The 26,112-nt window shown below is 41.5% G+C and overlaps 1 protein-coding gene across 1 annotated transcript in view; it reads left to right on the top strand.

Annotated features, from left to right (window-relative positions):
* map1ab (microtubule-associated protein 1Ab) overlaps nt 1-18,666 on the top strand; it is a 98,223-nt gene extending 79,557 nt beyond the window's left edge. Inside the window, exons 5-7 of the mRNA XM_026175173.1 lie at nt 742-12,505; nt 14,021-14,253; nt 16,617-18,666. Coding sequence (XP_026030958.1) covers nt 742-12,505; nt 14,021-14,253; nt 16,617-16,772 — 12,153 coding nt within the window. The 3' untranslated portion in view covers nt 16,773-18,666. The remainder of the gene's footprint in view (nt 1-741; nt 12,506-14,020; nt 14,254-16,616) is intronic.
* The last annotated feature ends 7,446 nt before the right edge of the window (nt 18,667-26,112 follow it).

Here is a 26,112-nt window from a genome sequence, read left to right as displayed (position 1 = left end):
GAAATAAGTCAATCGATTATTAAATAAAAAGCACTATAAATAAATAAAGTCGTCTATTAATTTATATTTAAAAAATCTGTATAATTTACTTCTATATTTATTTGCCTTTGTTTTATCATAAGTTCACTTTAATTATAAAGTATTTTATAATGTATTTGTTTGCTAATTATTTACCCTTCACTTTGTTTCCTGTTTGCTTCCTTAGATGTTTATTTATTTCTTTTTACACTTTTTGCATTTCTGCATTATGGAAATGAGGGCTTGTCATTCAAAGTGTGCCATGGTGTCACCTTTGTTGATCAATGCCAGGCTCACAGCAGAAATGACTTCCTTTAGTCGGGAGATTGCTGAAGAGCTGCGGCGCTTAGCTAATCTAGCTGAAAATAGTGCAGTCAGTCAGGACTATTTACTTTTTCGTGTGGATGCTCTGACTTACCGTCTGTTTCAATTAGCAGCATACATGCACACACAGCTGAACCTTCAGTTTTAAATAATTTTAAGCAAGTCATTGTCTAAGCATCTCATTACAACACAAAAATAATACAAAATCAAATTAAAAACTGAAATCCCCAATTGCCTATTTTTATTTTCTGTATTATTTATTTATTTATTTAGGCAGTTTTGGTGGTTCGTTTAGTTGAAATATCATTTTTGTCATTTCTTCCCTTGACATAAGAGTTTATGTTGTTTCTATGCGTATGATCACTGACTCAGACATGTCTGGGTGTGCCTTTCTTGCAGGTCAGTGAATTGCTGGGCACATCAGCCCCCAAGCAGCAGGCTACACTTACTGTGTCCTGCCGCGGGGAGGTGGGCTGGAGCTCCCTGGGACAGCAGCAGACCCTGCGGGAGTTCTTTGAATACAAACTAAACCCTGAACCTGTTCTGCCCAAGATGGAGGGTGTCACAGAGTTCACAGAGTACGTCTCTGAAACCGTCGATGTCCCTTCACCTTTTGACCTCCTGGAGCCTCCCACTTCTGGAGGCTTCCTGAAACTTTCCAAGCCATGCTGCTACATCTTTCCGGGCGGAAGAGGAGACTCTGCTCTCTTTGCTGTGAATGGCTTCAACATCTTAGTGGATGGAGGCTCCGATCGAAAGTCCTGCTTCTGGAAGCTGGTCCGCCACTTAGACCGCATCGACTCAATACTCCTCACACACATCGGCGCTGACAATCTCCCGGGCATCAATGGGCTTCTTCAAAGGAAGATAGCAGAACAGGAAGAGGAGCAGTCACAAGGCTCCACCAACTATAGTGACTGGATGAAGAACCTGATTTCTCCTGAACTAGGTGTTGTGTTCTTCAACGTGCCAGAGAAGCTTCGCATGCCAGAATCTAATCTTAAAGTGAAACGTAGCATCGAAGAGGCCTCGCTTACTTTGCAGTACCTTAACAAACTCGGCGTCAAGCCGGAGCCTCTCTTTCGAGTTGTCAGCAACACCATTGAGCCCATTACACTTTTCCACAAGATGGGAGTGGGCCGGTTAGACATGTACATTCTCAACCCCGTCAAAGACAGTAAAGAGATGCAATTTTTAATGCAGAAGTGGGCTGGCAACAGCAAGGCCAAAACTGGCATTGTGCTGCCCAACGGGAAAGAAGGAGAAATATCTGTTCCCTACCTGACTTCAGTCACAGCCTTAGTTGTATGGCTTCCTGCCAGCCCTACAGAAAAGATTGTTAGGGTGCTGTTCCCCGGGAATGCGCCACAAAACAAGATCCTAGAGGGCCTTGAAAAATTAAAGCACCTTGACTTCTTGCGCTATCCTGTTGCCACACAAAAGGACATTGCCTCAGGAGCTCCTCCCTCTGTTATAAAACAAACCAAGTTAAAACAAAGAACGGATAGCAAAGAGAGTCTCAAATCCTCTCCGAAGACCACTGCAAAGGCCCCAAAGAAAGAAGTCGAGGGGCAGGATGATGTGTCAGCCACCACAGAGGCAAAGAGTGACTCTGTGAAAGAAAACATATCAGAGAAAAAAGAGGAGAAAAAGCCCACTAAGACTATAAAATCTAAAACTGAAGTGCCAGAGAAGAAAAAAATCATGAAAGAAAAATCACTGAAAAAACATTCCAAGGAAAGAGTGTCAAAGATGGATGAGAAAAAGGACAAGGAAAAGAAGGAGATCAAGAAAGTGAAGAAGGATGACTCTGCCAAAAAAGATGACAAGAAGGATGCAAAGTTCAAGGATGACAAGAAGAAGGACTCATCCAAACCTGAGCTAAGAAAAATTACTAAGCCTGACCTGAAACCACTTACACCAGAGGTAAGGAAGACATTACATAAAGCTAAAGTGTCAAGTAAAGCCAAAACTGGCAAAAGCAAAACGGTGAAGGTTGAACCCGCTGAACCCAAAGCAGAGGAGTCCAAACCTGAAGTTATACAACCTGAACCGGTAGAAAATGGAGCTGTTGAGGGAACATCTGTTCCCTCCACACCTGAAGACCTCACCAAGGAGTTTGAAGAACTTAAAAAGACTCAAGTTAAAACGGTTTCAGCAGAGCTGGTGGACAGCAATAAGGTCTCTTCTGAGCCGCAAGCAGGAACGGAAGAGAAAAGAAAACACGAAGAAGTGTCTGAAATCCCACCTGGAACAAAGTCCCCTGAAAAGGAAGCACCAGCCGCAGAACTCAAAGCTGAAGCTAAAGACGAAGACAAGGAAGTGACTCAGGAGCGAGAACTAGAAGACGCTCAAAGGTTTGAAGATGAGGGAGCACAAACTCAGGATGAGGATGAGGAAGAAGAGGAAGAGCCCCCAGCTGCTGTAAAGAAAATACAGGAGGAGGTGGAAGAAGACATGGGAATAGGAGAGGAGGAAGATGAGTCAAAATGGAAGGAGGCAAAAGATGAAGCATTTGATAGAAAACACGAGCTAGAGGAAATGGAGAAGTCAGAAACTCTCTTAGCCAAGGTTGTGACTAAAGAGGAGCAACAGATGATTCCATCAAGGGAAGAGGAGGAGGCAGTGGAGAAGGCTGAACTGGAGGAGGTGGAAGATTTAGATGTAATAGCTGATGAAGAGATCAAACCTGAACATATGGATGAAAGCAAAACCACAGAAATTCTGACTGAGGTCAAAGTGGAAGAAGAAGAAGAAGAGGAGGAAGGCTACCTATCACATGTTGGAGGGGCTACTGCTCCTATAACCTCAGTAGCTCAAGGTGCTGCTGCAGCTGAACCCATGTCCTACATCCAAGATGAAACTATTCCTGGTTACTCTGAAACAGAACAGACTATCTCTGATGAGGAGATTCACGAGGAGGCAGAGGAGAGAATACCACATCTTCAGTATGACGTCGGTGCCTATGACATCTCTGTTCCAGATCAGACGGGTTCATTTGTAAACATCCACGGCATGAGGGAGATACAAGCTGCAGCCATGACAGAGAAAGGTTTTATTCCAGGTGTGCAAGAGCAAGTATCGGTGTTCACCAACATCATCACTGCTCCTCTGGCAGAAGAAGAGCATGTATCTTCTGCAACATCCATAACAGAGTACGACAAAATATCCTCCTTTCCTACATCTATCGCTGAAGATCAGTCGGTGGCATCCGTTGCAGCACCTCAATCTGAAGAGCCGCCTAAAACTCCAGGTCCCCTGTCCACTCCGCCTGACTCTACTCAAGGCAAAGAGCAGCCACTTTCTGCAGGAACTCTTTCACCACCTTCTTTGGAAGAAGACAAACAGTCCAAGTCTCCATCTGATGATCTACAACTTCCTGTTGCAGAAGTGCAAATGGCAGCTAAGGTTGTAGATACTCAGGAAGAGGAGGAGGAGGAGGAGGAGGAGGAGGAAGAAGACCAAACTCCTAATGTTGAAATTTCACTTGAAAAACTCCAAGAGGGCTACGCTTCAACCCAATTGTTGCAGGGTAAAGAGAAAGACATTGAAAAAGTTGCTAGCTCGGGGTCACCTGAAAAGTCTCTACAAGACCTCAAACCTGACCATCTACCAGTTGAAGAGGAAAATATTGACGCAGTTACACCTAAAGACATTTCATCTGTTGTGCCTACTAGACCTTTCGGATCCGACTCAGTGACTTCAGAGAGCGAAGAGCGTTGCTTCAGTCCAGATGATGTCACTGTGAAAATGGCCTCTCCTCCGCAGTCTGGACCCTCAAGCGCAGCTCACTCTCCACTTCGTCAGTCACCAGTGGAAGACAAGATGAAGCTCCCTGATTTGGAGCTGCAAAAGCAAGAGGAATTTGGCGATATAGTGACCACAACTGAGGACAAAAAAGGCGCAAAAGATGATGCAAAAACTGAGACAGAGGTTGATCAACAGAAAGCAGATCAGCATGAAGTAGAATCTGCAAAATCTTTGGACAAATTATCTGAAAGAGACATGAAAGAGGCTCCAGTGATCAAAGACCAAGAAAAAGACGCTTCATTCGCGCCAAAAGATGAAGGAAAACAGGCAGAAACTTTACCTGTTGTTGCACAACCTGTAACAGATGTACAACTACCAGTTTTAGGGAGCAATTCACTGGAATCTGACGACAGGCTCACAGAGAAAGAACCTAAAGTGCCTGAAACAGGTAAATTTCCAGACAGGGAGAGTCGTTTCCTGGACGATGATGATGATGATAACAAGAAAGATGATGACGATCATGATGATAAACCTGCAGTTAAAACCATCAAGGCAGAATGGGAAATGGAAAATGACGATACTTTACATGCTGAACAAATCAAGGAAGAACAGAAGCAGGAATCTGTCATTCAGGAAGACATTTCAGCCATTAAATCTGTCACAGATGAGAACACACAGAAAGAGGCAGTGATAGATGATACTTCTGATGCTAGACCTGTCAAAGAGGAAGTGGCTAAGGACACATTGACTGTTGATATTAAAGATGAATACAAGGAGCCAGAAAAAGACTACACCCCAGTGGCCCAAGAAGTAGAGGTAGAAACTGATGCTCCTGAGGACAAAAAACTTACAGATGAACAGAAACAGAAAGACGAAACACAAAAAGATGATTTTGACCTCAAAACCACAGGTGAGGTTAAGGAGACACAGGTTAAAAAGGAGGATGTGTCTGATAGCAAGATTTTGATGGAGGAGAAGGAAGAGACAGAAAAGAGTGACACCCTTCATAGTAGCACTTTTAAGATTCAAGAAAAAGAAGTCAAAGAAATCCACCTTTCAGATATCAAGCCTGAGAAGGAAGACATGGGGAAAGAGGGAAAGGAAGAAGATCTCCCTTTCATGGAGAAGAAAAAGGAGACTGAAACATTAGATACTAGTCAAGTCTTCAAAGATAATAAAGAGGAAAAAGAGATGGATAAGATAGATTCTTCTGCTGCCAAGCCCTTTACTGTTGAGCAGAAAGAGGAGAAAAAAGAGATTTTTGACATTACTGTTCCTAAAGTCAGCAAAGAAGAAGAAGACAGTATTAGCAAAAAAGATGAATCAGCCATTACTATAAAAGAAGAAAAGGGGCAAGAGATTAGTATGGATATTACACCAAGCCTTACCAAGTCAGAAGAAAAGGATGCAACAGTGTGTAAAGATGACTCTGTGGCTAAACCAGCCACAGAAAAGCTAGAGAAGGACAAAAAAGAGAGTGATGACACCACAGCTCCCAGGGAACTGGCTAAAGATATAACAACAAACATGGACGACGCTTACATCTTCACACCCACTGTAGAAGAGGAGAAGAAGGAGGGCATATGTAAAGATGAGACTCCTCCTGCTATTAAACCTACCTTGGCAGAAGAAAAAGATAAACTTACAAGCATAGATGAAATTTCTGGTGTTAAACCAGCAGGTGAAGAAGAAAAGCAACAAGAGGAAAGTAAAGATGCTGCCACCATTAAACTTACCGAGATGGAAAAAGATCACCTGACCGTATCTAAAGTCGATAGTTTCTCAGCTACACCAACTGAAGCAGACACAGAGAAAACACTTCAGACCGTCGAACCAGTTGTAGAAGAAGAAAAGGAACAAGTATTGAGTAAAGACGTAACTCCTTCTGCCATACCCGCCAAGATGGAGGAAGAGGATGCAATGATGAGCAAAGAGATTCCTCCTGTCAAAACAAGCACAGAAATTGTTGTAGCTGGTGCTACACCAGCAGCGCAGGACGAAAAAGACAGAGAAAATGGTAAAGATATTTGTGCTGTGGAATCAGCCACAGAAGAAGGAAAAAGGAAGACGACACGTGAGGAGGAAATGCTGACTGTCAAACTGTCCAAGGAAGAAGAGACAATCCAGGATCATAGTGTTGCTATCGAACCCACCAAGAAAGAAGAAAAAGATACAGACGCTATTAAAGATGTAATTTCTGATGCAAAACCCTCCATAGTGCAGGAAACCAAAGACACAGCTGGTGTCAAGTCCCTCACAGACGAGGTAAAGGAGGCTGAACTTAGAGATGCTCCATCAGATGTAAAACTCATCCAGGAAGAGGCAAAAGAAATACCAAAGGAGGAAACTTGTGATAAAGATATTAAAAAAGAGGATGAACAGATTATTTCTGAAGGGGCACCCATAAAGGAGATGAAGGAAAAAGACACTGATGATACCAACTTTCAACCCACTGAGGATGACAAAGTTGTGGAAAAAAGTGACATTTCTGAGAAACAAAAAATAAAGCAGGAGCCTAAAGAGCAGGAGAAGAGTGATACTGATGACCACAAAGCTATTTTGGAAGATTTGAAGGATAAAGAAACTGTTAAGGGTGATGCAACAAAAGAGAAAGAAGCCGACACCACTGACGAGCAACCCACAGATGCAAAAAAAACAGAACCATCTAAAGTTGAAACCATTAAGGATGAAACAATCGATACGGTCAAACATCACATTTGTGATGCAGAATCTATCAAACAGGAACCGGAGAAGGAGGTGTACACTCCAACAGTTTCTAAAGAAGAGAAGGAAATAAAAGATGATTCCCCTCTTGAGCCAGAATCTAGGAAAGATGATGGAAAACTAGTAGGTCTTTCACAGACCCAGCCCTTGGAAGAGGAGAAGACTAAGAAAGATTATGTTTTTGATATTAGTGATAAACATGGAGTGACCTCTGATAAGCTTCCTGAAGCAGATAAGAAGGATATTTTTGGAGCTGCATCAGTCGAAAAACAGCCAGACTCTTTGGCAGCAACGTCAGTAAAAGATGACGTTTGTAAATCTCCTGACCAAATTTTAAAGGATACAAAAGAAAAAGATATAGAATCAGGGGTCATTATTGGTGTTGAAGACAAGATGGGAAAAGAAAAAGATGATACACATGTTGCGGAACTGAGCAAAGAACAGAAAATGGAAAAAGAGCAAGAAAAAGAATACACATACGAATCTGAAGGCATCACAGAAGAAAAGAAAGAGACAGCAGAGGACGAAACGATGATTAAAGAAAAGGATTCTGCCAGCGTAAAGACCGATGAGCTCTCAGAGAAGGAAAAACAAGATGTCTCTGATGCAGACCACACCAAAGAGGAGAAATGGGAGAAAGAGGAATTACAGGAGAAGGACATGGACAAAACCATTAAGCAACCTGCTCTGGTGCTCTCTGGAGAGGAAGTATCGGCATCCAAGTTAGAGTACAAACCTGCATTTGTGGTTCAGTCATCTGATGAAGACAGAGAAGATGAAGAGGATGAAGACATTTGTATGGGAGGAGCAGGTTCCAGACCTTTGTCAGTGGAGCCTAGAAAATCTGACCATGACATCTCTTCTGCAGGTTTGCCTTTAACCCAAACGGTACAGATGGGTGATCAAACAAAATCACCTACATCTCAACAGCCCACAGTGATTATACCTACACTTACAATGCAGGAACCCTCTATGGATGAGGACTTCAAAGAGTTTGGGAAAGAGGAGTCCATGCTTTTCCTTGAAGCAGACAAAAATATTGCAAAAATAGAAGCTACACCTGCACCACTCGCCAAGCCCGAGCCATCCTTTGATATTCCCACATCAAAGGAGACAACCTCTGCCAAAACAGAACCAGTGTCAGACTCATCTGAGAAAAAGCCAGCACTGTCAGCAATATCAAGCACAGACAGCCAACCTATGAGCTACACACTTTCAAGTACTGAAAGCCAATCTAGCGTGGAGGAAATGCCACATCAAGAGAAACAGATGCCAGCTGAGGTGAGCTCAGGAATCCAGAGTGCTCCAGAGAAGACAAAACTGGATGAGAAACCAGTAAAAGAAACAGAGAGAGAGATGGAAGGAGAACGAGAGGTGGCGTCTCCGGGATTATCACAACCTTGTTCGTATTTTATGCTGGACAAAGATTCTGAACATGTCAGACGCACGGCTGGCCCAGCAAAAGTGGAAAGTGAAAAACTGAGCACAGAGGAGACTGTCAGTGGAAGGCTTGAAGACGAGAAGCACAGCTTTGGCGCCTCTAAGTACGATCCATATGAAAAACCTATTCCAGGAGATCACGATTTGGACTCACAAGAAGTTTCTCTTGGTTTTGATCATGCTTCTGACATCTGTATTGATGATAACAGAAGATCAAGCCAGGCGGAAGCTGGAGGAGCCATGTTCCTCCTGGATGAGCAGTACAAAGAAGAACCTCTCTCATTCAGCAGAGTCGACTACAGCCCAGTTTCCCTCACAGAGAGCGAGCGAAGCAGCCACCACAGTCGAAGTGACTCCCCAAGATATGAAGACCGTGAGAAAGGCCAAGAGGAAGAGAGTGAGAGAGAAGAAAGGGCAGACACACCATATGTTGACAAAAGCTTTTCAGCTTTAGAGGTGCAAGACAACAAAATGTCTCAAGCTGCTGAGGCCTATTCTTTCACTCCAAAAGAAGACAAACCAGAGAGGTCAGAAAAAGAGAAAGATGACATAAAGGAAGGTGCTGCAGCAGCCTTTCAAACACAGGCACCAGTAGAAAGTGATTTAGAGTCCAGCAGTGCTGCTCTTCAATCAGCAGGCGTAAGACAAGAAATACCCTCTCCCTCATGGAGCCAGACAGATCTTGGTGAACAAGCATCAGGTACTGCTTCACCTTTTGGAGAATTCAGAGAAAAGGAAGCAACAGAAAAAGACAAAGAAAAATCTGAGGAGTCACTCAAAGACAAAACTGACTCCTGCGACCATAGAGAGGGATCTCCATCTGGTCGGTACTCGCCTGCAGAAAAAGACATTTTACCTCAGCAGCCATCGGTGTTAGAGAGAGAGGATGCATCGAGTGATTCAAGGAGTCCCTCTTCGGCCACATTTATAGGACATGAAATTGATGATAATGTTTTGGCATCTGATTATAGCGAAGTTAGCAGTTCTGCTACATCTAAATCCTTAAGTTGTGCTGAAGGAAAAGAGAGCCTGATAGACAAAAGATTACTTGTTGAGGGAGAGGATTTTAACGTTGATGATGACGAAGATGAAGATGAGGATGAGGAGGAGGATGAAGAAGAGGAAGAGTCAAGTGACATAGATATGGAAAAAGGTGCGAGAGAACAGTCTGAGAAGGAAATGTGCAGACGTAGCTCTGGTGACAGTGCTGGGTTAGCAGAGGTAGAGGACTCAAATAAAAAGTCACAGGTCCCTGACTCAACTAAAGAGGAGACTGTATGTAAGATGACACCTGATGATGCCTCAGCTTTTAAAGCCGTGGATAAAGAAGTCCAGGATGTAAGTAAAAAAGCACCTGAACCAAAACCAATTAAAGAGGAGGCCACTGCTAGAGATACAAGCACATCCAAACCTCCTGAAGCAGCAAGTAAAGACGAAGGCAGAACAACTTCATCAACAGACACGTGTGCGCAGAAAATAGATGAAAGCTCTGTTGCTCCAACAGTTACACCCAAACATACTGAAGAAATAAAATTAGAGGATACTGACAAAAAGCATTTGTCCCCTGAGCCATCCACAAAGAGGAGGTTGTCGTCAGCAGAGGGTGTTTCTTCATCTGATGTACTAGAATCAAAAAAAGGAGTTGAAGATAAAGAGTCTCCATCACCAGAGTCAAGTCTTTCATCAAAGGAAACCTGTCATCCGACATCCACGAGTAGCTTAACTGGCAGCTCTTTGGCAACAGACCAAACTGATTCTATGTCAAAGCCTACGTCCAGTCCATCCTCACCGCTAACAGGTAGCTATGCTGATATTGGACATAGTAGGTATGAGAGTTACTACAGTGAAGAGAATGGAGTAGCATTGAAGGATGACAGGAAAGACACCCTTGTGCTCTCAGATGCCTCCCAGCAAAGTGAGGATAAGTATTTAAGCCAAAGAGATGTCCAAGAAGGAAGTCAAGATGTGAGGCGTACTTCTGGTATCACAGAAAAACACGAGGACTCTACCTCATCACCTTGCCCATACACAAGCTTAACATACTCCGCTTCGACGTACTCCTCAACATCGTACAGTTATTCATATTCAGGGTCTACCCATCTGAGCCAAAAGCTGGGAGGCAAAGATGAACCTTATAAATTATCAACCTCTGAAGTATCTTTGGCCAAAGAGGAACCATCAACTGCGGCAGCGTCAACAAGTTCCTGCTTTGGAGGGTTTCAAAGAGACGAGTACATGGAGGTAATGACAAAACCTGAAACAAAAGAGTCCTTGCCCAGTCAGTTTGCAGAGAGCAAACCATCATCTCCAGGCTTGTCTACTACTGCCAAGCAGCCAGAAGATCAAAGTAGTTCTGTAAAGCCAGACGCAAAATCTTCTACTGACAGCTTTCATATGCTTGAACCTGTGTTAAAAGCATCCACAACAGCACCATTTTTACAAACTACAGGAGACGTTAAGGAGAGTTCATCCACATCAGAAGCACGCTTTGATGTCTCTCCCCTCCAAAGGGCTGACTCTTCTGACAAACAGTCCCAAGAGAAGGAACCTGATACCCTTGAAATGGAGGATGGCACCCTACCGTGTCGTATCGAATGTCAAAAAATCCAAGTAGCTGAGCAAAAACAGACTTTCTCATTAATAACTGAATCATGTGTCGCACAGAGTACAACATCCTCTGAAGAAACAAAGACAGTCGCCATTACCTCTGCAACCGCTGTGTCTAAACCTGATGCAACGGTGGAAACAGCTCAACAGGCAGCATCGGTCACTCCGGTGAGTGACACTGACACTACCAAAACCTCATGTGCCGTAACAGACCTGCCCAAATCAGAAGAGGTGAAAGAGAAACAATCGCAGGTAAAAGAAGAAAAGAGTGCTGGGGATACTGCACCACTAAAGGATGATGCCAAGGTGTCAGAAAAAGAATCAAGTGAAAAAGATGAAAAGGCAGACAAAATGAAAGACACTGAATTCAAACAGGTAATAGAAGAAAAGAAACCAGAGGAAAAGAGCATTAAAGACATCACAGAGGAGAAAAAAGTAACTTGTGATCCCAAACTGAGTGAAAAGGTAGAAGATGGGAAACAAAGGGAGGCCGAAATAGCGGAGGAGAAAAGCTTATTGGAGATGCCGTCTGAGAGATTAGAGGTAAGGAGAAAGAGCAGTATATCTGATTGGGAGCTTCTACAAAGGCCGGACGACTTTCCAAGTGCCCCCCCTCCAGGTTATGGTGATGATGATGAGGAAGGAATGGAGTGGATGGCAAGTGCCCACAGTACCTCAAAAGACACGTACCACACAGAAACATCCAGCAAAGGAGATGTAAAGACTGATCGCCCTTCGGATTTGAACACTGGAGCAACTTCCTCCTCTGAATCCCCGCCAGGATTCTCCTCCTGTGAATACAAACATCGCAAAGGCGAACTTTCTCCATCCTTCATCAACCCCAGCCCTCACCAGCTCTCCAGTGATGAGGGTGAAGTTGATTGTGGCAGTGGCCACTCCCAGGAAGGGGGTGAGGATGATCAAGAGCAGCACTCTGTGAAAAGGAGGTCACACAAGCAGAGGCGCCACCATGCTCAGAGTCACCATGGAGATGCCGGACAGGGACAAGGCCAGCTGCCTGGTGCAATGTCATCTGGTTTGGCTGTGACTTTAGCTGGTGAGGAGACACCACCGACATCAGTGAGCGAGTCATTGCCGTCACAGTCCGACTCTGATGTCCCTCCAGAAACTGAGGAGTGTCCATCAATAACGGCAGAGGGAAATCTGGACTCAGACGAAGATGCTGAGCATCTGCCGGTGGACAAATTATCTGGAGCTGGTGGTGGCCACCATCCTTCATCACCACGGTCATCTCAGAAGACTCACGATCCCCTTCCCGCTCCGATGAAGGACCCTCTACCCCACCCACCTCACCCAGATGTGTGCATGGTGGATCCAGAGGCTCTTCTCAATGATCACAGCAGTACAGAGAAAATTCTCAAGAAGGAGCACAAGACCACCAAGGGCCTGAGAAAGGGGAAACCCAAGTCAGCCTCTCCTGCTCGAAAGGGGGAAGTCAGGAAGAGGTCTTCTACTCCAGTGAAACAGTCTAAGGACTCTGCCTCGCCGCGATCAGCCTCCCTCAGGAGGAAGGACACAGACAGAAGCTCCAGGCTCATCAAAATGTCTGAAACCCATGGTTCAAGGAGCGAGATCCTCAACCCTGGGAAAGGCTTGGTCAATGGCATCAAGAGCAGTTCAGGTGAGGTTAATCATTAACATTCGGTAACACTAAGCTTTTGGAAAACCAAATTTAATCAGGAGAGCTGTTATTATCATTATTGCCCCTAGATATTTGACCTTCACTTTACTGTGTAATGCATATTCAGAAGGAGCACTTTAAGAACTTTGCACATTTACAGCAGGTAAAATAAGCATCGAACAAGTCACCAATTTTCCAAGTAAAGAAACTTCTAAAGGTGCTATTGACATAAAATTATCACCAGACGTCAGTATCAGCCCATCCATTCCACACATGCACAGTCTTGCTAAAATGTTCTCACTTGTTTCATCTTCATCATCCTGGTAGATGGCAGCAGATTTATACCTAGAATATCTTGGCACATTTTCCCATTTATCCTTCCTTCTGTTATATGAAGCAGTACTGTATGCTAAAAAACAGATTTCACCTCCCACCTCCAGACTTCACTGTTGGTATGATGTTTTTTGGTGAAATGCAGTGACTTTTGATCTCCATATATCGTGGCATCTAAAGACTTCAGTTTTGGTCTCATCTAGCCAGACTGAATCCTTCCAGTATTTCACAGACTTGTCTAAATGTTGTTCAGCAAACTTGAAATGTGCTTTAACATGCATTAACATTTCTTCAGCAATGGAGTCTTGTGTGACTCCATTGCCATGATACAGGCCATGGCGGTTGAATACATTACTTATTGTTTTCTTTGAAACAATTGTACCTGCTGATTCCAGGTCTTTCTGTAACGCTCCACAAGTACTCCTTGGCTCTTGGACAACTCTTCAATAAGGTTAAGGTCTTGAGAGAGCTCATTATCTAATTACTGATAGATTTCAGTAGGTGTCGTGACTTTCCATGCCTTTCTGCACCTCTTTTCTTAGAAAATTTATGATTTTTTTAATACTTATTTACCTGCTGTATTACTGTTTGATGGAAATAGCTTCTGGGTCTGAAAAGTGATGCCAGTGAAAAGGTTCCTTTAACCTGTATTATTTATAATGGCCAGAAGGGGTCCATGAAACATGATGTTCATATTTTTCATTTTGTATGCCTTCATCAGAGTAAAAAGAATGGTTAAGCAGGGCAAGCTTCGTCAGACCTGTAGCATCTGCTTTCAAAAAGCCAAAGTGACAAAGGCAAAAATGCTCAAATTGAGGCTTCACAGCTGAAAAATTATTGGCTATGTTTGTCTTGAATTTTAAGTCTATGGCTGTTGCACACAAAACAGTGACATCAAGGTTGATTGTATAACAATAGAACTCATTACTTACAAAGCTTTTCTAAGAAAAATCACTTCAAGCGATAACTCCTCAGGTGGTGATAACATTAGCACTTCAAACAAAATGGAGAATGTTCAGGTCCCAATCGGATCACATTTAAAAATCCAAACAAAAATAATTTCGTCATATGAATGAATTAGATAATTATCTCACTTGATGAAAGCGCTTATTCCTTTGTGCATTTTCAGGAAAGTCATTTTTAATATTTGAATTCTTATTTTGTATCCTTGATCACTTCCAGGTAATAACGCCCAGAAATCCAGTTCGACTGTCCCCCCTGGACCACCTGTCTATGTTGACCTGGCCTATGTGCCCAACCACTGCAGTGCCAAGAATGTGGACCAGGAATTCTTCAAGAGAGTGCGGGCTGCATACTACGTTGTGAGTGGGAATGACCCAAGCAGTGGAGAGCCTAGCCGTGGAGTCCTGGATGCCCTGCTGGAAGGCAAAGCTCAGTGGGGCTCCAATTTGCAGGTATTTGCCCCCTCGCTGCCTTAGCTTCAGCATCTTGTTCTCTTTTGATATTTTCTCACGTTTTCTATGACTATAATATATGTACTCTATAATATATGGATAGATTACATCAGCAAGAGTTGAGGCTCGGGTGTGAAATTTATGGTTTTCAGGGTTTTTATCGTTTTTATCGTTATTTTTTAAATCGTTTTTATCATTAACTGTTTCCCTGGGTCTTTTACCATGTGTTATGAATAAATGTTCTTTTTCTGGTACCGGTACTAGTTTTATTTTGCTGTATTTACCCGCAACACCTTACAGGCCGGCCCGTGAAAATATTGTCGGACATAAACCAGTCTGTGGCGCAAAAAAGGTTGGGGACCGCTGGATTACATATATGAAGTGCACAGCATAGATTCATTACTTTGGGAAACCATGGCAATCATGGAATCAACACTTTCTTATTAAAGAAGTTGGTAGACATCTGAGCTAAAAGGATAATAATCATAATAAGGCTGATGACTTCACTGTATCCTGCAGAGCACCTAATGTGTACATTTACTTGACCTTGTGGACCACAGCAGCAAATATAACTAGAACGTCATTCTTGTCTCTAAAGAAAAGACAGCTATAGCTCAAGTGAGCACATTATCAATTATCAAATTGTAATAAAAAAATTAAACGTTTGCTATTTTCATTTCCGACTCCTTTCTTATATTCCTATAAGAGTAGCTTTGTGTGAGTCACAGCTCAAAGTAAACCTTATTTATCTCACACAATTAACTGTGTGAGATAAATTCAGGGGTTAATTGGTGCAGCCCCTCAATTAACCTACTGTCTAAAAAAAGCTGTTTTACCTCATTTCCTTTTAAGCCAACTTTCTTCTGATTAGCTGCTCCTCCCAACTCACTGGACTTAAGAAACCGATTGGCGATGTCATGATAGCCATGTCCACCTTATACGCTGTCTATGGTGTGCACAACATGACCCTATTAAGGCTATTGAGCATTTAGAGCAATCTGAAGCCTGAGCTTTTGGCTCACATGGTTTATGAACTAAACATATTTAAGAAAACACACACTCGGCAACAGAGCACTTTAAAAATAACTGTGCACCTTGACGACCAAGGAATTCAGCTAAAGTTTTCCACAGTGTTTTAAAGTCTCCTGCTCTTCCTCTTGTTATCTAAGTCAGTCTTTCCGTCAGAGTGCCGTGCCATTTCTTTGACTCATGCATGTATTGTTGGTAAATCCAGTTTTGGCCTCCTGTTCTACTGCAGTCCAAAATTAATTAAGACAGTAAAAATTTTGGGTTATTTACCAAATATGTACATTTATTGCCTGATAGCGAATCTTTAAATTTACAGTTGATAAAATTTAAACAACTGCTTTCGAGCATAGTTGTAATTTAGGATAGTCCCATACACAGTGAAAGAGAGTGGCTTTTCCCTCAAACATTTGACACATGTGTTAGAAATGTTCACTGGTGCAATATAATTCCTCATCAGCAGTTTGTATGTTAACAGTTTTGTTCTAGTTTGAATAGATTAAGTATTTGGTTTTAAAGCGTCCCCGTCCCCGCTCCCTTTCATCTGTATTCTGTCACACATGTCAGTACTGGATTCACCACTATGCAGCAAACAAGGCTGTTCTTATTGTGAAGAATAGAGTACCCAAGATGGCATCATGGCAGCTCACATTGCCTATATTTTGATGATATCAGATGTTTTAATTGCATGTTTTTGAAAATATTTTTGACAAAACTCATATATCTGAGATTACTGGTTAATTGTCAGAAGATTACTATCCACGTACAAATCTCCATTTTTTGGACACCTTTTCTCATCCAAATTCTAAGCAATATATGATGCATCCATAAGAGGCAGAAGGGTGATATAGAGGGAGTATCTTTAATATGCTAATAAAATTTATATCACGTCTATTGTATTTCTAAGAAAAGGGTTTCCTGTTGTTCTTTTTTGTATTTCAGAGTCTGCCTTGAGGTGACTGTTGTTGTGATTTGGCGCTATATCACTAAAATTGAATTGAATTGAATTATAAGAACTGTTTTAGAGGTAGAGGCTCAGTCAGTCAAAAATAGAAGAGTGCAGAGCGTAACTGAGTGGATCAATAGTAGTACTTTCGGTTTGGACGCTGTCTTATACAGTCAGTGGCCCCGTGGCACGTATGAACAGCATTGATGATATAAGACATCTCTGGCAGGTAGATCTGTCTGGAGAATGGTTTGGAGACTATGTACTGTTAGTTAAAACACTAGCCATTGGACCTGTACAAATTCTGACTCCAGAGTCCTCTCCAAATCAATCTGTCCTACTCCCTTCCTGCCAGCTCGCCTCTCATTTCCTTTTGTTATATCTCTGTCAGGTTACTCTGATCCCGACCCATGACACAGAGGTGACCCGGGAATGGTATCAGCAGACGCACGAGAGGCAGCAGGACCTGAACATCATGGTTCTGGCCTCCAGCAGCACCGTAGTCATGCAGGATGAGTCCTTCCCCGCCTGCAAGATCGAGTTCTGAGCTTCGAGGGCACCGCTCCGCTTTTCCCGCCGCCAACAACCCCTCCCTCCTCATCATGACGTTAGAGCGAGAGCGAACAGTACTCTGCTTCTTCAAAGCTTCTCATTCTCTCATGGTACCAGTCTCAGACCCATTTGCTGCAGTCCTCAATACACTAGATTCTGTTAGTCAAAATTCTGGGTATATGCTTTGTGATAGTGGGGCTATCTCGCAAATAATACCGTACTTTTTATATTTGTTTTCTTCTGTGAGTTAAATGTCTGCCCTTACACATTTCTTATAGAAGCGCTAGCAGTTGTGGAACAAATTTAAATACTTTTCAAAAACATATTTACACCTGACAGATAAACATAGATCATTATCCCACAAAGGAATAATAATGCCACAGTTAAAGATCAAGATTAGTCACGTGTAGCTCTTACAAAGGTGACTCAAATTACATTGCAAAGTTAGACCTCCAAGTGGTCAAAACAAGTGCCAAAACACTACTGAACTAGGAATTCTCATCATCTCCAAAATGGTGTCTAAACGAATCCGTGATCAATTATTTCTTAAGATCATACGCAAAGTGTTTTTATAAGACTAGAAAAGCTTTCGTTTCTTAATCCGAACCTTTCTTTTCCATCGGCGTACACAGCAAAATGCATCCTTTGCAATTCAGCTCATGCTACAGTAGTGTTTTGATTAACTCGATAACGGCATAAATTGATGTTATGTAACAAAACAACAAAAAAGTTCCTTCTTGTGATTTGTGGTGAAGTTTTAGGAGGTGCCTGGAAAACTCTTTCTTCTTCTGGCTCTCACAGCTTAGCTGGTGCATGTTGCTTGTGTTTTAGCTCGGACTCTTCTGGAGAGAACTGCGTAGGGTTAAACCTTTCTTTAGCCGGCCTTTCAAGTGTGAAATGCAGTATAGTGTGGATAGACTACTACACTGTTTGGCTGTCTGCGCTCAAGTGATTTCAGTAGGCGCCAGGCAAAAGGGACGACGTTTCTACAGTAATCACATCTCTGCTGGGTGTTCTTCTTTAAGTCTTTATCACAGTCTTTGTTGGTTCTGTGTACTCCAGTATGCATATAAGATTAATGTTTCATATCAACACAGAGTTTCTGTTGAATAAATTATATATTTTGTGATGATTTGATCCTGAGGCGAACGCAGCATTTTAAGTGAGAGGGTTTAATTCTTGTCATTTCCTCCTGTTTAGCTACAATGTACCGTCTCCGTTAGTATCACAAAGGGATAGGAAAGAAAAAAACACAACAGCAAGCAGTGACCTGTGGCAAATGTAGCAACGAAAGCTTGCCTGCTCGTCCCTTCAGTGGTAACGATATGCCAGCGGGAACTGCAGTATTTCTATTTATTAAGGAGGGGGGTACTTTTCACAACAAAAACATGTTACAGGAGGCTTCTTTCACGTGCCTTTAGAGAGCGGAGGATGTTTTATGGACATGTCAGCCATTTTGAAGCAGAGTCATAAAAAAGAAAGAAAGAAACCAAGTAGAAAACTTTAAAACTGAGGACCAATCTCTTCATACACTAAAGTTGTAAATTGCACTGCGATATAGTACTCTCCCACTGCTCAAACTTTGGAACCGTATAATTCAAGCCAAGCATTAAATCCTCATATCAAAATACTACTTTCTAACCAATATGAATGTCTGAGAGCAACGTGTTGCACCAAGTAGCAATGCACTTTTCTGAGGCGGGGATGGGGCGCTGTTTGAAGTCGAAGCACAGAGAGTTTGTGTAGTAGCAGAGAGGAAGTTTTCAATAATATAAATTAAACTATGTACAGGACGTTCCTCCAGACTGAGCTTGCTAATAGCGAGGGACGAGATCAACATGAAGCAATTGCCTGATGTTAGTCACAGTAATATATATATATATATATATATATATATATATATATATATATATATATATATATATATATATATATATATATATATGAGAGAGAGAGAGAGAATGAGCATGAATGTGGGTTATGGTCACAGATATACTGTAGGAATGTTTTAGAAGTAGTTTTTTGTGTGCTTGAGTATATAGTACGCTCTGAGTAGCTGTTTTTAATTGCAGCATGGTTTTGGTTTTGTAGGCGAGTTTTCTGTGAGTTCACTGTGAAAGGTCTTTCTGCTTGTTTACAGCCAGACTCGAGAGCAGCTCATATTCACATTGGGCCATGTTTCATTTCCTAATTTATATGCACGTTTTTTAAAAGATATTCACAATTTAACCTTTAAATTTGGTGCTGCAAAGCAAATCCAATTCCGATTTACTTTTCAGAGGTTAATTTGCTCTTTGTTTGAGATATAAAATCAAGAAATATTTTATGTTTTTTTTGTTGTTTTGTTATGTTTCTTTTGTTGGCTGATTTAAAGCTAAAAAGGAGGGCCAGGATGGAGGACGCATGGCTGGTTTTGATTCCCAAAAAGTCCTTTTTGTCAGGATGTTGCTATTAAAAGCTTTCACAGCTAAACTTTAGTCAGTCCTTTACCTCAATTGGATTCAATACACGGAAGAAACTAAGGCTAGACCGCATCATCACCTCGGGCTAGCCTGGGACCAGTGCCAATATCTTGCTGCTCATAAGACTCCTTACTTTATACCTCATCTTCCAATGCCTCGCTGTTCTGCCCGCTCTACTTTAGTTTTAAAATCAAAGATGGCGAACTCACACAGCTGCCACTGAATGTTGTTTTCCTTTTCTTTTCATCATAGCCCTCATCCATTATGCACTGTACAAGCCTTGATATGCATCCCATGCTTGTGTTGTTTCAGAGGCAGACATGGCTTCTGTGTGTTTTTCCTTTCTTTTAAAACAAATCACACCTGCAGAGAATCTCTGAGTTTGATGCAGGTTGTATATCAAACATCTGCGTACGCACAAGTACATATCCAGCCTAGCATGAAGGTTTTAAAATGACTCCCCTGAAGACATGTTTAAATGTCTGTGAACCGATCAAGCAAGCAAAAAGTCCTTTTCACTTCTCCTTTCGATGCTGTATGAGCTGGGATCAAAGCAGGAAGAAGCTTTTTATTAAATGTGCGAATCAGATTTTATGGATGGTCTGATTTGTTGTACTGTCTTTGAATAATGTTTTTAAGTTGGCAGATTCCAAATACCCGGCCTTGAGATTTTTTTCCTGAGGCATTAAGTAGAACGCTGTGAATCACTCAATACTGAACTGTATTGCTATACAGAAGCTGAATGCACTATACAGGAGATCTATTTTTCTGAATGTAGAGTTGGTACTACCATATGAATGCTGCTGGATCAAAAACAATAGACAAAAACAAAGAAAAAATGCAAATACAAAAAAAACATTCACACCAACTTAGACAGAAATAAATGTAACGGCGTGCAGAAGGCGAGCAGATACTGCAGTCTCAGTTCTGTTCCAAAGAAAGAGGAAGGTTCAAGAAAGAAGCTGAGATCCCACAAGCAACATATTAACAGTAACACAGTAACATAGTACTAACTGCAGCTGCAACTTTTTCCTTTTCCTGAAAATGACTTGAAACACATGCAGACTCAAAACACCATTAATAAAATTGATAAACTCAATAAAATGCTACACGCACACTTGTGTGCTGTACACAGATTTGTACATATCGCTCTGGAAAGAGCAAATCTGAAAGATACAACGAAGAAGCGAATCTTGTTTATTTTAGGCAGTTTTATGTGACGGGATGATCAAAAACAGCTGAAGCTACACAAAACGCTGATAAGATATGGAAAGAAAAAAAAGTGCATCTTTCAGTTCGATTTCATCTCCTGCATTAAAATGATCACAATCAACGTATGGTGTCATCTGTCCATCTAATCTTTCTGCATGTGATTTATTTAGTTATATCCTGAATGTACTTGTTTAACATTGAAATAATAATAACAATAATAATTATAATGAAAAAAATACAATGCTATTTTAAAGAAGTATATTTGAAAAAAAAGCTAATTGTCTTAACTGGTACTGACCTAATATAAAACTGGGCTGTGCTTTTATTGCTTGCCCTATTAACATGTTGTAAAAAAAAGACACTGTACTGGTAGTTCTGTTTGATTCTTTCTTTCTCTCTCTTTCTGTCTCTCTCTCTTATTTTTATTTTTATTTTTTATTTTTTGCATTGTATTAAATTTATGGTTTCTTCCGCAGCGCAATATTCAATATCTCTCTGTCTCTTTAAATCTAACTGGTAAAACTAGAACTACTGCAGATTCATTGTAAAAGGGAAACAGCCTGGTGATCATCAATTAAAATATATGAAATCTAAATGTGGTCCCTGTGTGTTTTTTTTAATTCTTTTTCTTTTTTGAAAATGTCACTAAAATCTAACTGAATTATGAGAGACCACATACAGTATGTCATCTGCTGTATGTTTCTGTACACATGTTTTATGATTTTTTGTTGTTGTTGTGATTTTGTCTCTGTGCACCACTACAGTTTGTTCCAGCAATTAAGCAATTCAGCTGTAAAGCAAGGTCTTATTATCTGATTAACTATTTTAGAGACATTTTTATACACAGTCCCCCATTTTCAGAGGCACAAAACTAATTGCATGATTGACTGACAGCAGTTTTCTGACCAGGTGAGGCCCTGATCATTCTGTGATGAATTAATCAGGTAAAAGATCTGGAGTAGAGTTCAAGTGTTTAACGTGTATTTGGTATCATGTCAGAGGCACTCTAAATACAGTATGAAATTATGAGGAGGCCATCATTTGGTTGAAAAAAACAACAACTTCAGGATATGGAGTCTGGTTCCTTCTTAAAAAGAATAAATGCGCTGCCCAGTTCAGCAAGACCAAAAGACCTGGAAGTGGATGATCTCAGAATGATTTCTATGGTTAAGAAAATTAACTTCTAATAAACATCTAGCGAAGCCAAGAACACTTGAAGAGAGGCCCCATACCACAGCCAGAGGAATAAATGTATGTCCAGTTAACTGAAAACCAGGACTGAGCATACAGGGAGTGCAGAATTATTAGGCAAGTTGTATTTTTGAGGAATAATTTTATTATTGAACAACAACCATGTTCTCAATGAACCCAAAAAACTCATTAATATCAAAGCTGAATGTTTTTGGAAGTAGTTTTTAGTTAGTTTTTAGTTTTAGCTATTTTAGGGGGATATCTGTGTGTGCAGGTGACTATTACTGTGCATAATTATTAGGCAACTTAACAAAAAACAAATATATACCCATTTCAATTATTTATTTTTACCAGTGACACCAATATAACATCTCCACATTCACAAATATACATTTCTGACATTCAAAAACAAAACAAAAACAAACCAGCGACCAATATAGCCACCTTTCTTTGCAAGGACACTCAAAAGCCTGCCATCCATGGATTCTGTCAGTGTTTTGATCTGTTCACCATCAACATTGTGTGCAGCAGCAACCACAGCCTCCCAGACACTGTTCAGAGAGGTGTACTGTTTTCCCTCCTTGTAAATCTCACATTTGATGATGGACCACAGGTTCTCAATGGGGTTCAGATCAGGTGAACGAGGTGGCCATGTCATTAGTTTTTCTTCTTTTATACCCTTTCTTGCCAGCCACGCTGTGGAGTACTTGGACGCGTGTGATGGAGCATTGTCCTGCATGAAAATCATGTTTTTCTTGAAGGATGCAGACTTCTTCCTGTACCACTGCTTGAAGAAGGTGTCTTCCAGAAACTGGCAGTAGGACTGGGAGTTGAGCTTGACTCCATCCTCAACCCGAAAAGGCCCCACAAGCTCATCTTTGATGATACCAGCCCAAACCAGTACTCCACCTCCACCTTGCTGCCGTCTGAGTCGGACTGGGGCTCTCTGCCCTTTACCAATCCAGCCACGGGCCCATCCATCTGGCCCATCAAGACTCACTCTCATTTCATCAGTCCATAAAACCTTAGAAAAACCAGTCTTGAGATATTTCTTGGCCCAGTCTTGACGTTTCAGCTTGTGTGTCTTGTTCAGTGGCGGTCGTCTTTCAGCCTTTCTTACCTTGGCCATGTCTCTGAGTATTGCACACCTTGTGCTTTTGGGCACTCCAGTGATGTTGCAGCTCTGAAATATGGCCAAACTGGTGGAAAGTGGCATCTTGGCAGCTGCACGCTTGACTTTTCTCGGTTCATCGGCAGTTATTTTGCGCCTTGGTTTTTCCACACGCTTCTTGCGACCCTGTTGACTATTTTGAATGAAACGCTTGATTGTTCGATGATCACGCTTCAGAAGCTTTGCAATTTTGAGACTGCTGCATCCCTCTGCAAGATATCTCACTATTTTTGACTTTTCTGAGCCTGTCAAGTCCTTCTTTTGACCCATTTTGCCAAAGGAAAGGAAGTTGCCTAATAATTATGCACACCTGATATAGGGTGTTGATGTCATTAGACCACACCCCTTCTCATTACAGAGATGCACATCACCTAATATGCTTAATTGGTAGTAGGCTTTCGATACAGCTTGAAGTAAGACAACATGCATGAAGAGGATGATGTGGACAAAATACTCATTTGCCTAATAATTCTGCACTCCCTGTAAAATGGTTGATAATTCTAAGCAGGTAATGCCATTGTTTGTAAAACACTTTCAATTATACTTTGAAATTGGACCATTCTTTTTTAATACACTCTGTATATTAAGTACTACGGCATCACAAAAAAATAGGGGGAAAAAAAGGTTTTTTTTGGTCATTTAATTCAGAATGATAAACTTTCATATATTCTATATTCAAATATTTACACAAAGTGTGGCTATAAGCCGTTTATGAGCTATAAGACATAATAATAGAAATCAAAACAAGAAACAGCAAGTACAAATTCGTTAATGAATGTATGTAGCTATGCTGGCCAGTTTACTGGCAAAAAGTACAAATAATTGAATAATTGATGGTTCTGGGGAAAAAAAACTAAGTTAAGGGGAACATGAATTCTCTACCAAAACAACTCACAGCTGTGGACACCAAATATAAATATGCGGTATAGAGGGTATTGAAAGAATAACATTTTTGATGTAATGTTGTTCAAATTTTAGGGAAATTCTCGTCCAGATGTAAGTGAGCACTACGGTGTACATTTTAGGACATCGTCAGGTCTCAAGAAAAAATTTGTCAGGTATCAGACAAAAAAATTGTCAGGTCTCAGTTCTCAAGAAAAAACATTGGACATTGAAATGCCCAGTGCAGTAGCAAATCGCTCGTGCTTCACTACACAAGCTGGACCCACAGAGTCTGCTAAGGTTTGTCACTGCCATATTACACATGATATTTATATAAACCCATTTAGAGTGAGGTCCATGTAAATTTACCATTCTCTATTTGTCTATCTTCTGACAGCGTAAGATTACAAGTGTGCTCCAAAGCTTCCTTTGCCTGTTAGACGTGGGAATGCTGCAGACCGTCAGGGAGTGTACGGTCCATCAAGCCCACAGAATAGAGCCGGACTGGAATTTGTCAGTTCATGAACTGATGGCATTCATTTCAATCCTGTTTGTAAGAGCAATCATGTGTCCTGTTGGTGCCATTGTGGATTGCTGGTCAGAAAGATTTCTGGTGCCAGTAATCAAAGAGACAATGCCCCGAGATAGATTCATTTCAATTATGCAACACCTTCGATTTGATGACAAGGACACGCGGGCAGAACGGGTGAAAACAGATAAATTTGCGGCGATCTCCGACATCTGGACACGCTTCAACAAGAACTGTGCTAAGAGTTTCACTCCAGGAGAACACATGACCATAGATGAACAGCTGTTCCCTACCAAGGTTCGTTGTCCATTCACACAGTATAACGCAACCAAGCCAGACAAATTTGGGATCAAGTTCTGGATGGCCATGGACTTGGACACCAAATATGTCTGCAGTGCATCTCCTTACTTGGGAAAAGACCCCAGTCGTCAGAAGGGAGAGAGGCTGGCAGAGAACGTGGTCATGAAACTGATGGAGCCGTTTTTAGATGATGGGAGAAACGTCACAACAGACAATTTCTTTACTTCACTGTCACTGTCGTACAGACTGCTGCAGCGCAAAACGCCGTTATGGGGCACAGTGAATAAAGTCTGGCATGAACTTACTCAACTTGTGCGGATGTATTCCATAAGAGCAGCAACACGCAGGTGGTCAGTAGCAGTTTTCTACAATATGCTGGACCTGGCGGCGGTGAATGCCTACATTTTGTACAAGGCATGTACAGGGTGGACAGGCAAAAGAAGATTGTTTCTGAGTCTTCTAGCTCAGGAACTTCGTTGCCGATTCATGTAGCACAAGGAAATATTAGCACAGACGCAGGCTGTTGAAGCTGCTGCAGCTGCTGTGCCAGGGACTGTAAAGACAACGCAGTGCCAGGGGAATTTACGCAAATTTGCGCAGGGCTAGTAAATCTAGTAGTAGGGTAGTAATTCTAGTGTTAAGGTGTGAAACAGCTGTGTACTGCCTTTTGTTCCTGGAGAAGGTATTTAACTGAGAGCCATGCTAGGCTCAGGGAGACTCTGCTGACCGTCTGTCCCGCGGTCATGCAGGGACTTCATCAAGCTTGGTTGTCTGTTCTTTGTGTGTTTTGATTAAAGAATGTTAGCTACCGCTCACCGCTCATCTGCAGGCTTTATTTAAATGGAAAACTTCCACAACAGGCAAAAAAAAAAGCTTTCTGCTAAAAAAAAAGATTTAGAGCAGAAGTTTTTTGCACTTCATTTTAAAATGAAAACATATTGCATTTATTTACAATTAAAGAGATAGCAGAAAGTGTGTTACTGTTTTACATCCACAGACACACAAGAAAAGAAGCAGGCAACATGAGGTCAAGTTATGGCAATTTTATTTGTGTATTTCAGTACATGTATTTAGATTAGAGTTTTTAAAAAACAAACAAACGTCCCAAGAAGAAGGATGGGGTGAAAGAAAGGTGGAGAGAGGGGGAAGGAGGAAGAAACTATTGATCTCCTCAAACTTGATGCTGCTGGGTCAGTTCTTTCTCAGCAGTCTGCTCCAGAATCCCCTCCTGTCCTCGGCTTTCTTTTCTTTTGCCTTTAGTTCTTTTAAGGTTTTGTTGAGCTGCTCCTCGGCATCTTTAAATTTTTCTTTCAGCTGCTGTTTGGCCAGTTTCACTTTCTGTTTGAGGAGCTCTTTAGCTTCCTTTTTGTGCTTTCGTATTTCTTTAAGTGCGTCTTTGCAGTCTTTCCTGGTCACCGCAGAGCCGGTCATTTCTTTCTTGAATGCCTTCACCTCAATTTTGTCTTCTGCAAGTTCTTCTTGCACTTTCATCAGTTCCTTCTTCATGTTTTGAGTGTAACTCTTTGTATCTTCCATTTCTTTCTTTGCTTCCTGTATTTTAATTTTCTCTTCCTCCAACACTTTTTGA

Source organism: Astatotilapia calliptera, chromosome 7 (assembly GCF_900246225.1).
Source record: "Astatotilapia calliptera chromosome 7, fAstCal1.2, whole genome shotgun sequence".
In the NCBI taxonomy this organism is placed as follows: Eukaryota; Metazoa; Chordata; class Actinopteri; order Cichliformes; family Cichlidae; genus Astatotilapia; species Astatotilapia calliptera.
The sequence above is the reverse complement of the archived record's forward strand: the minus strand, read 5'-3'. Positions and strand labels throughout refer to the sequence as shown.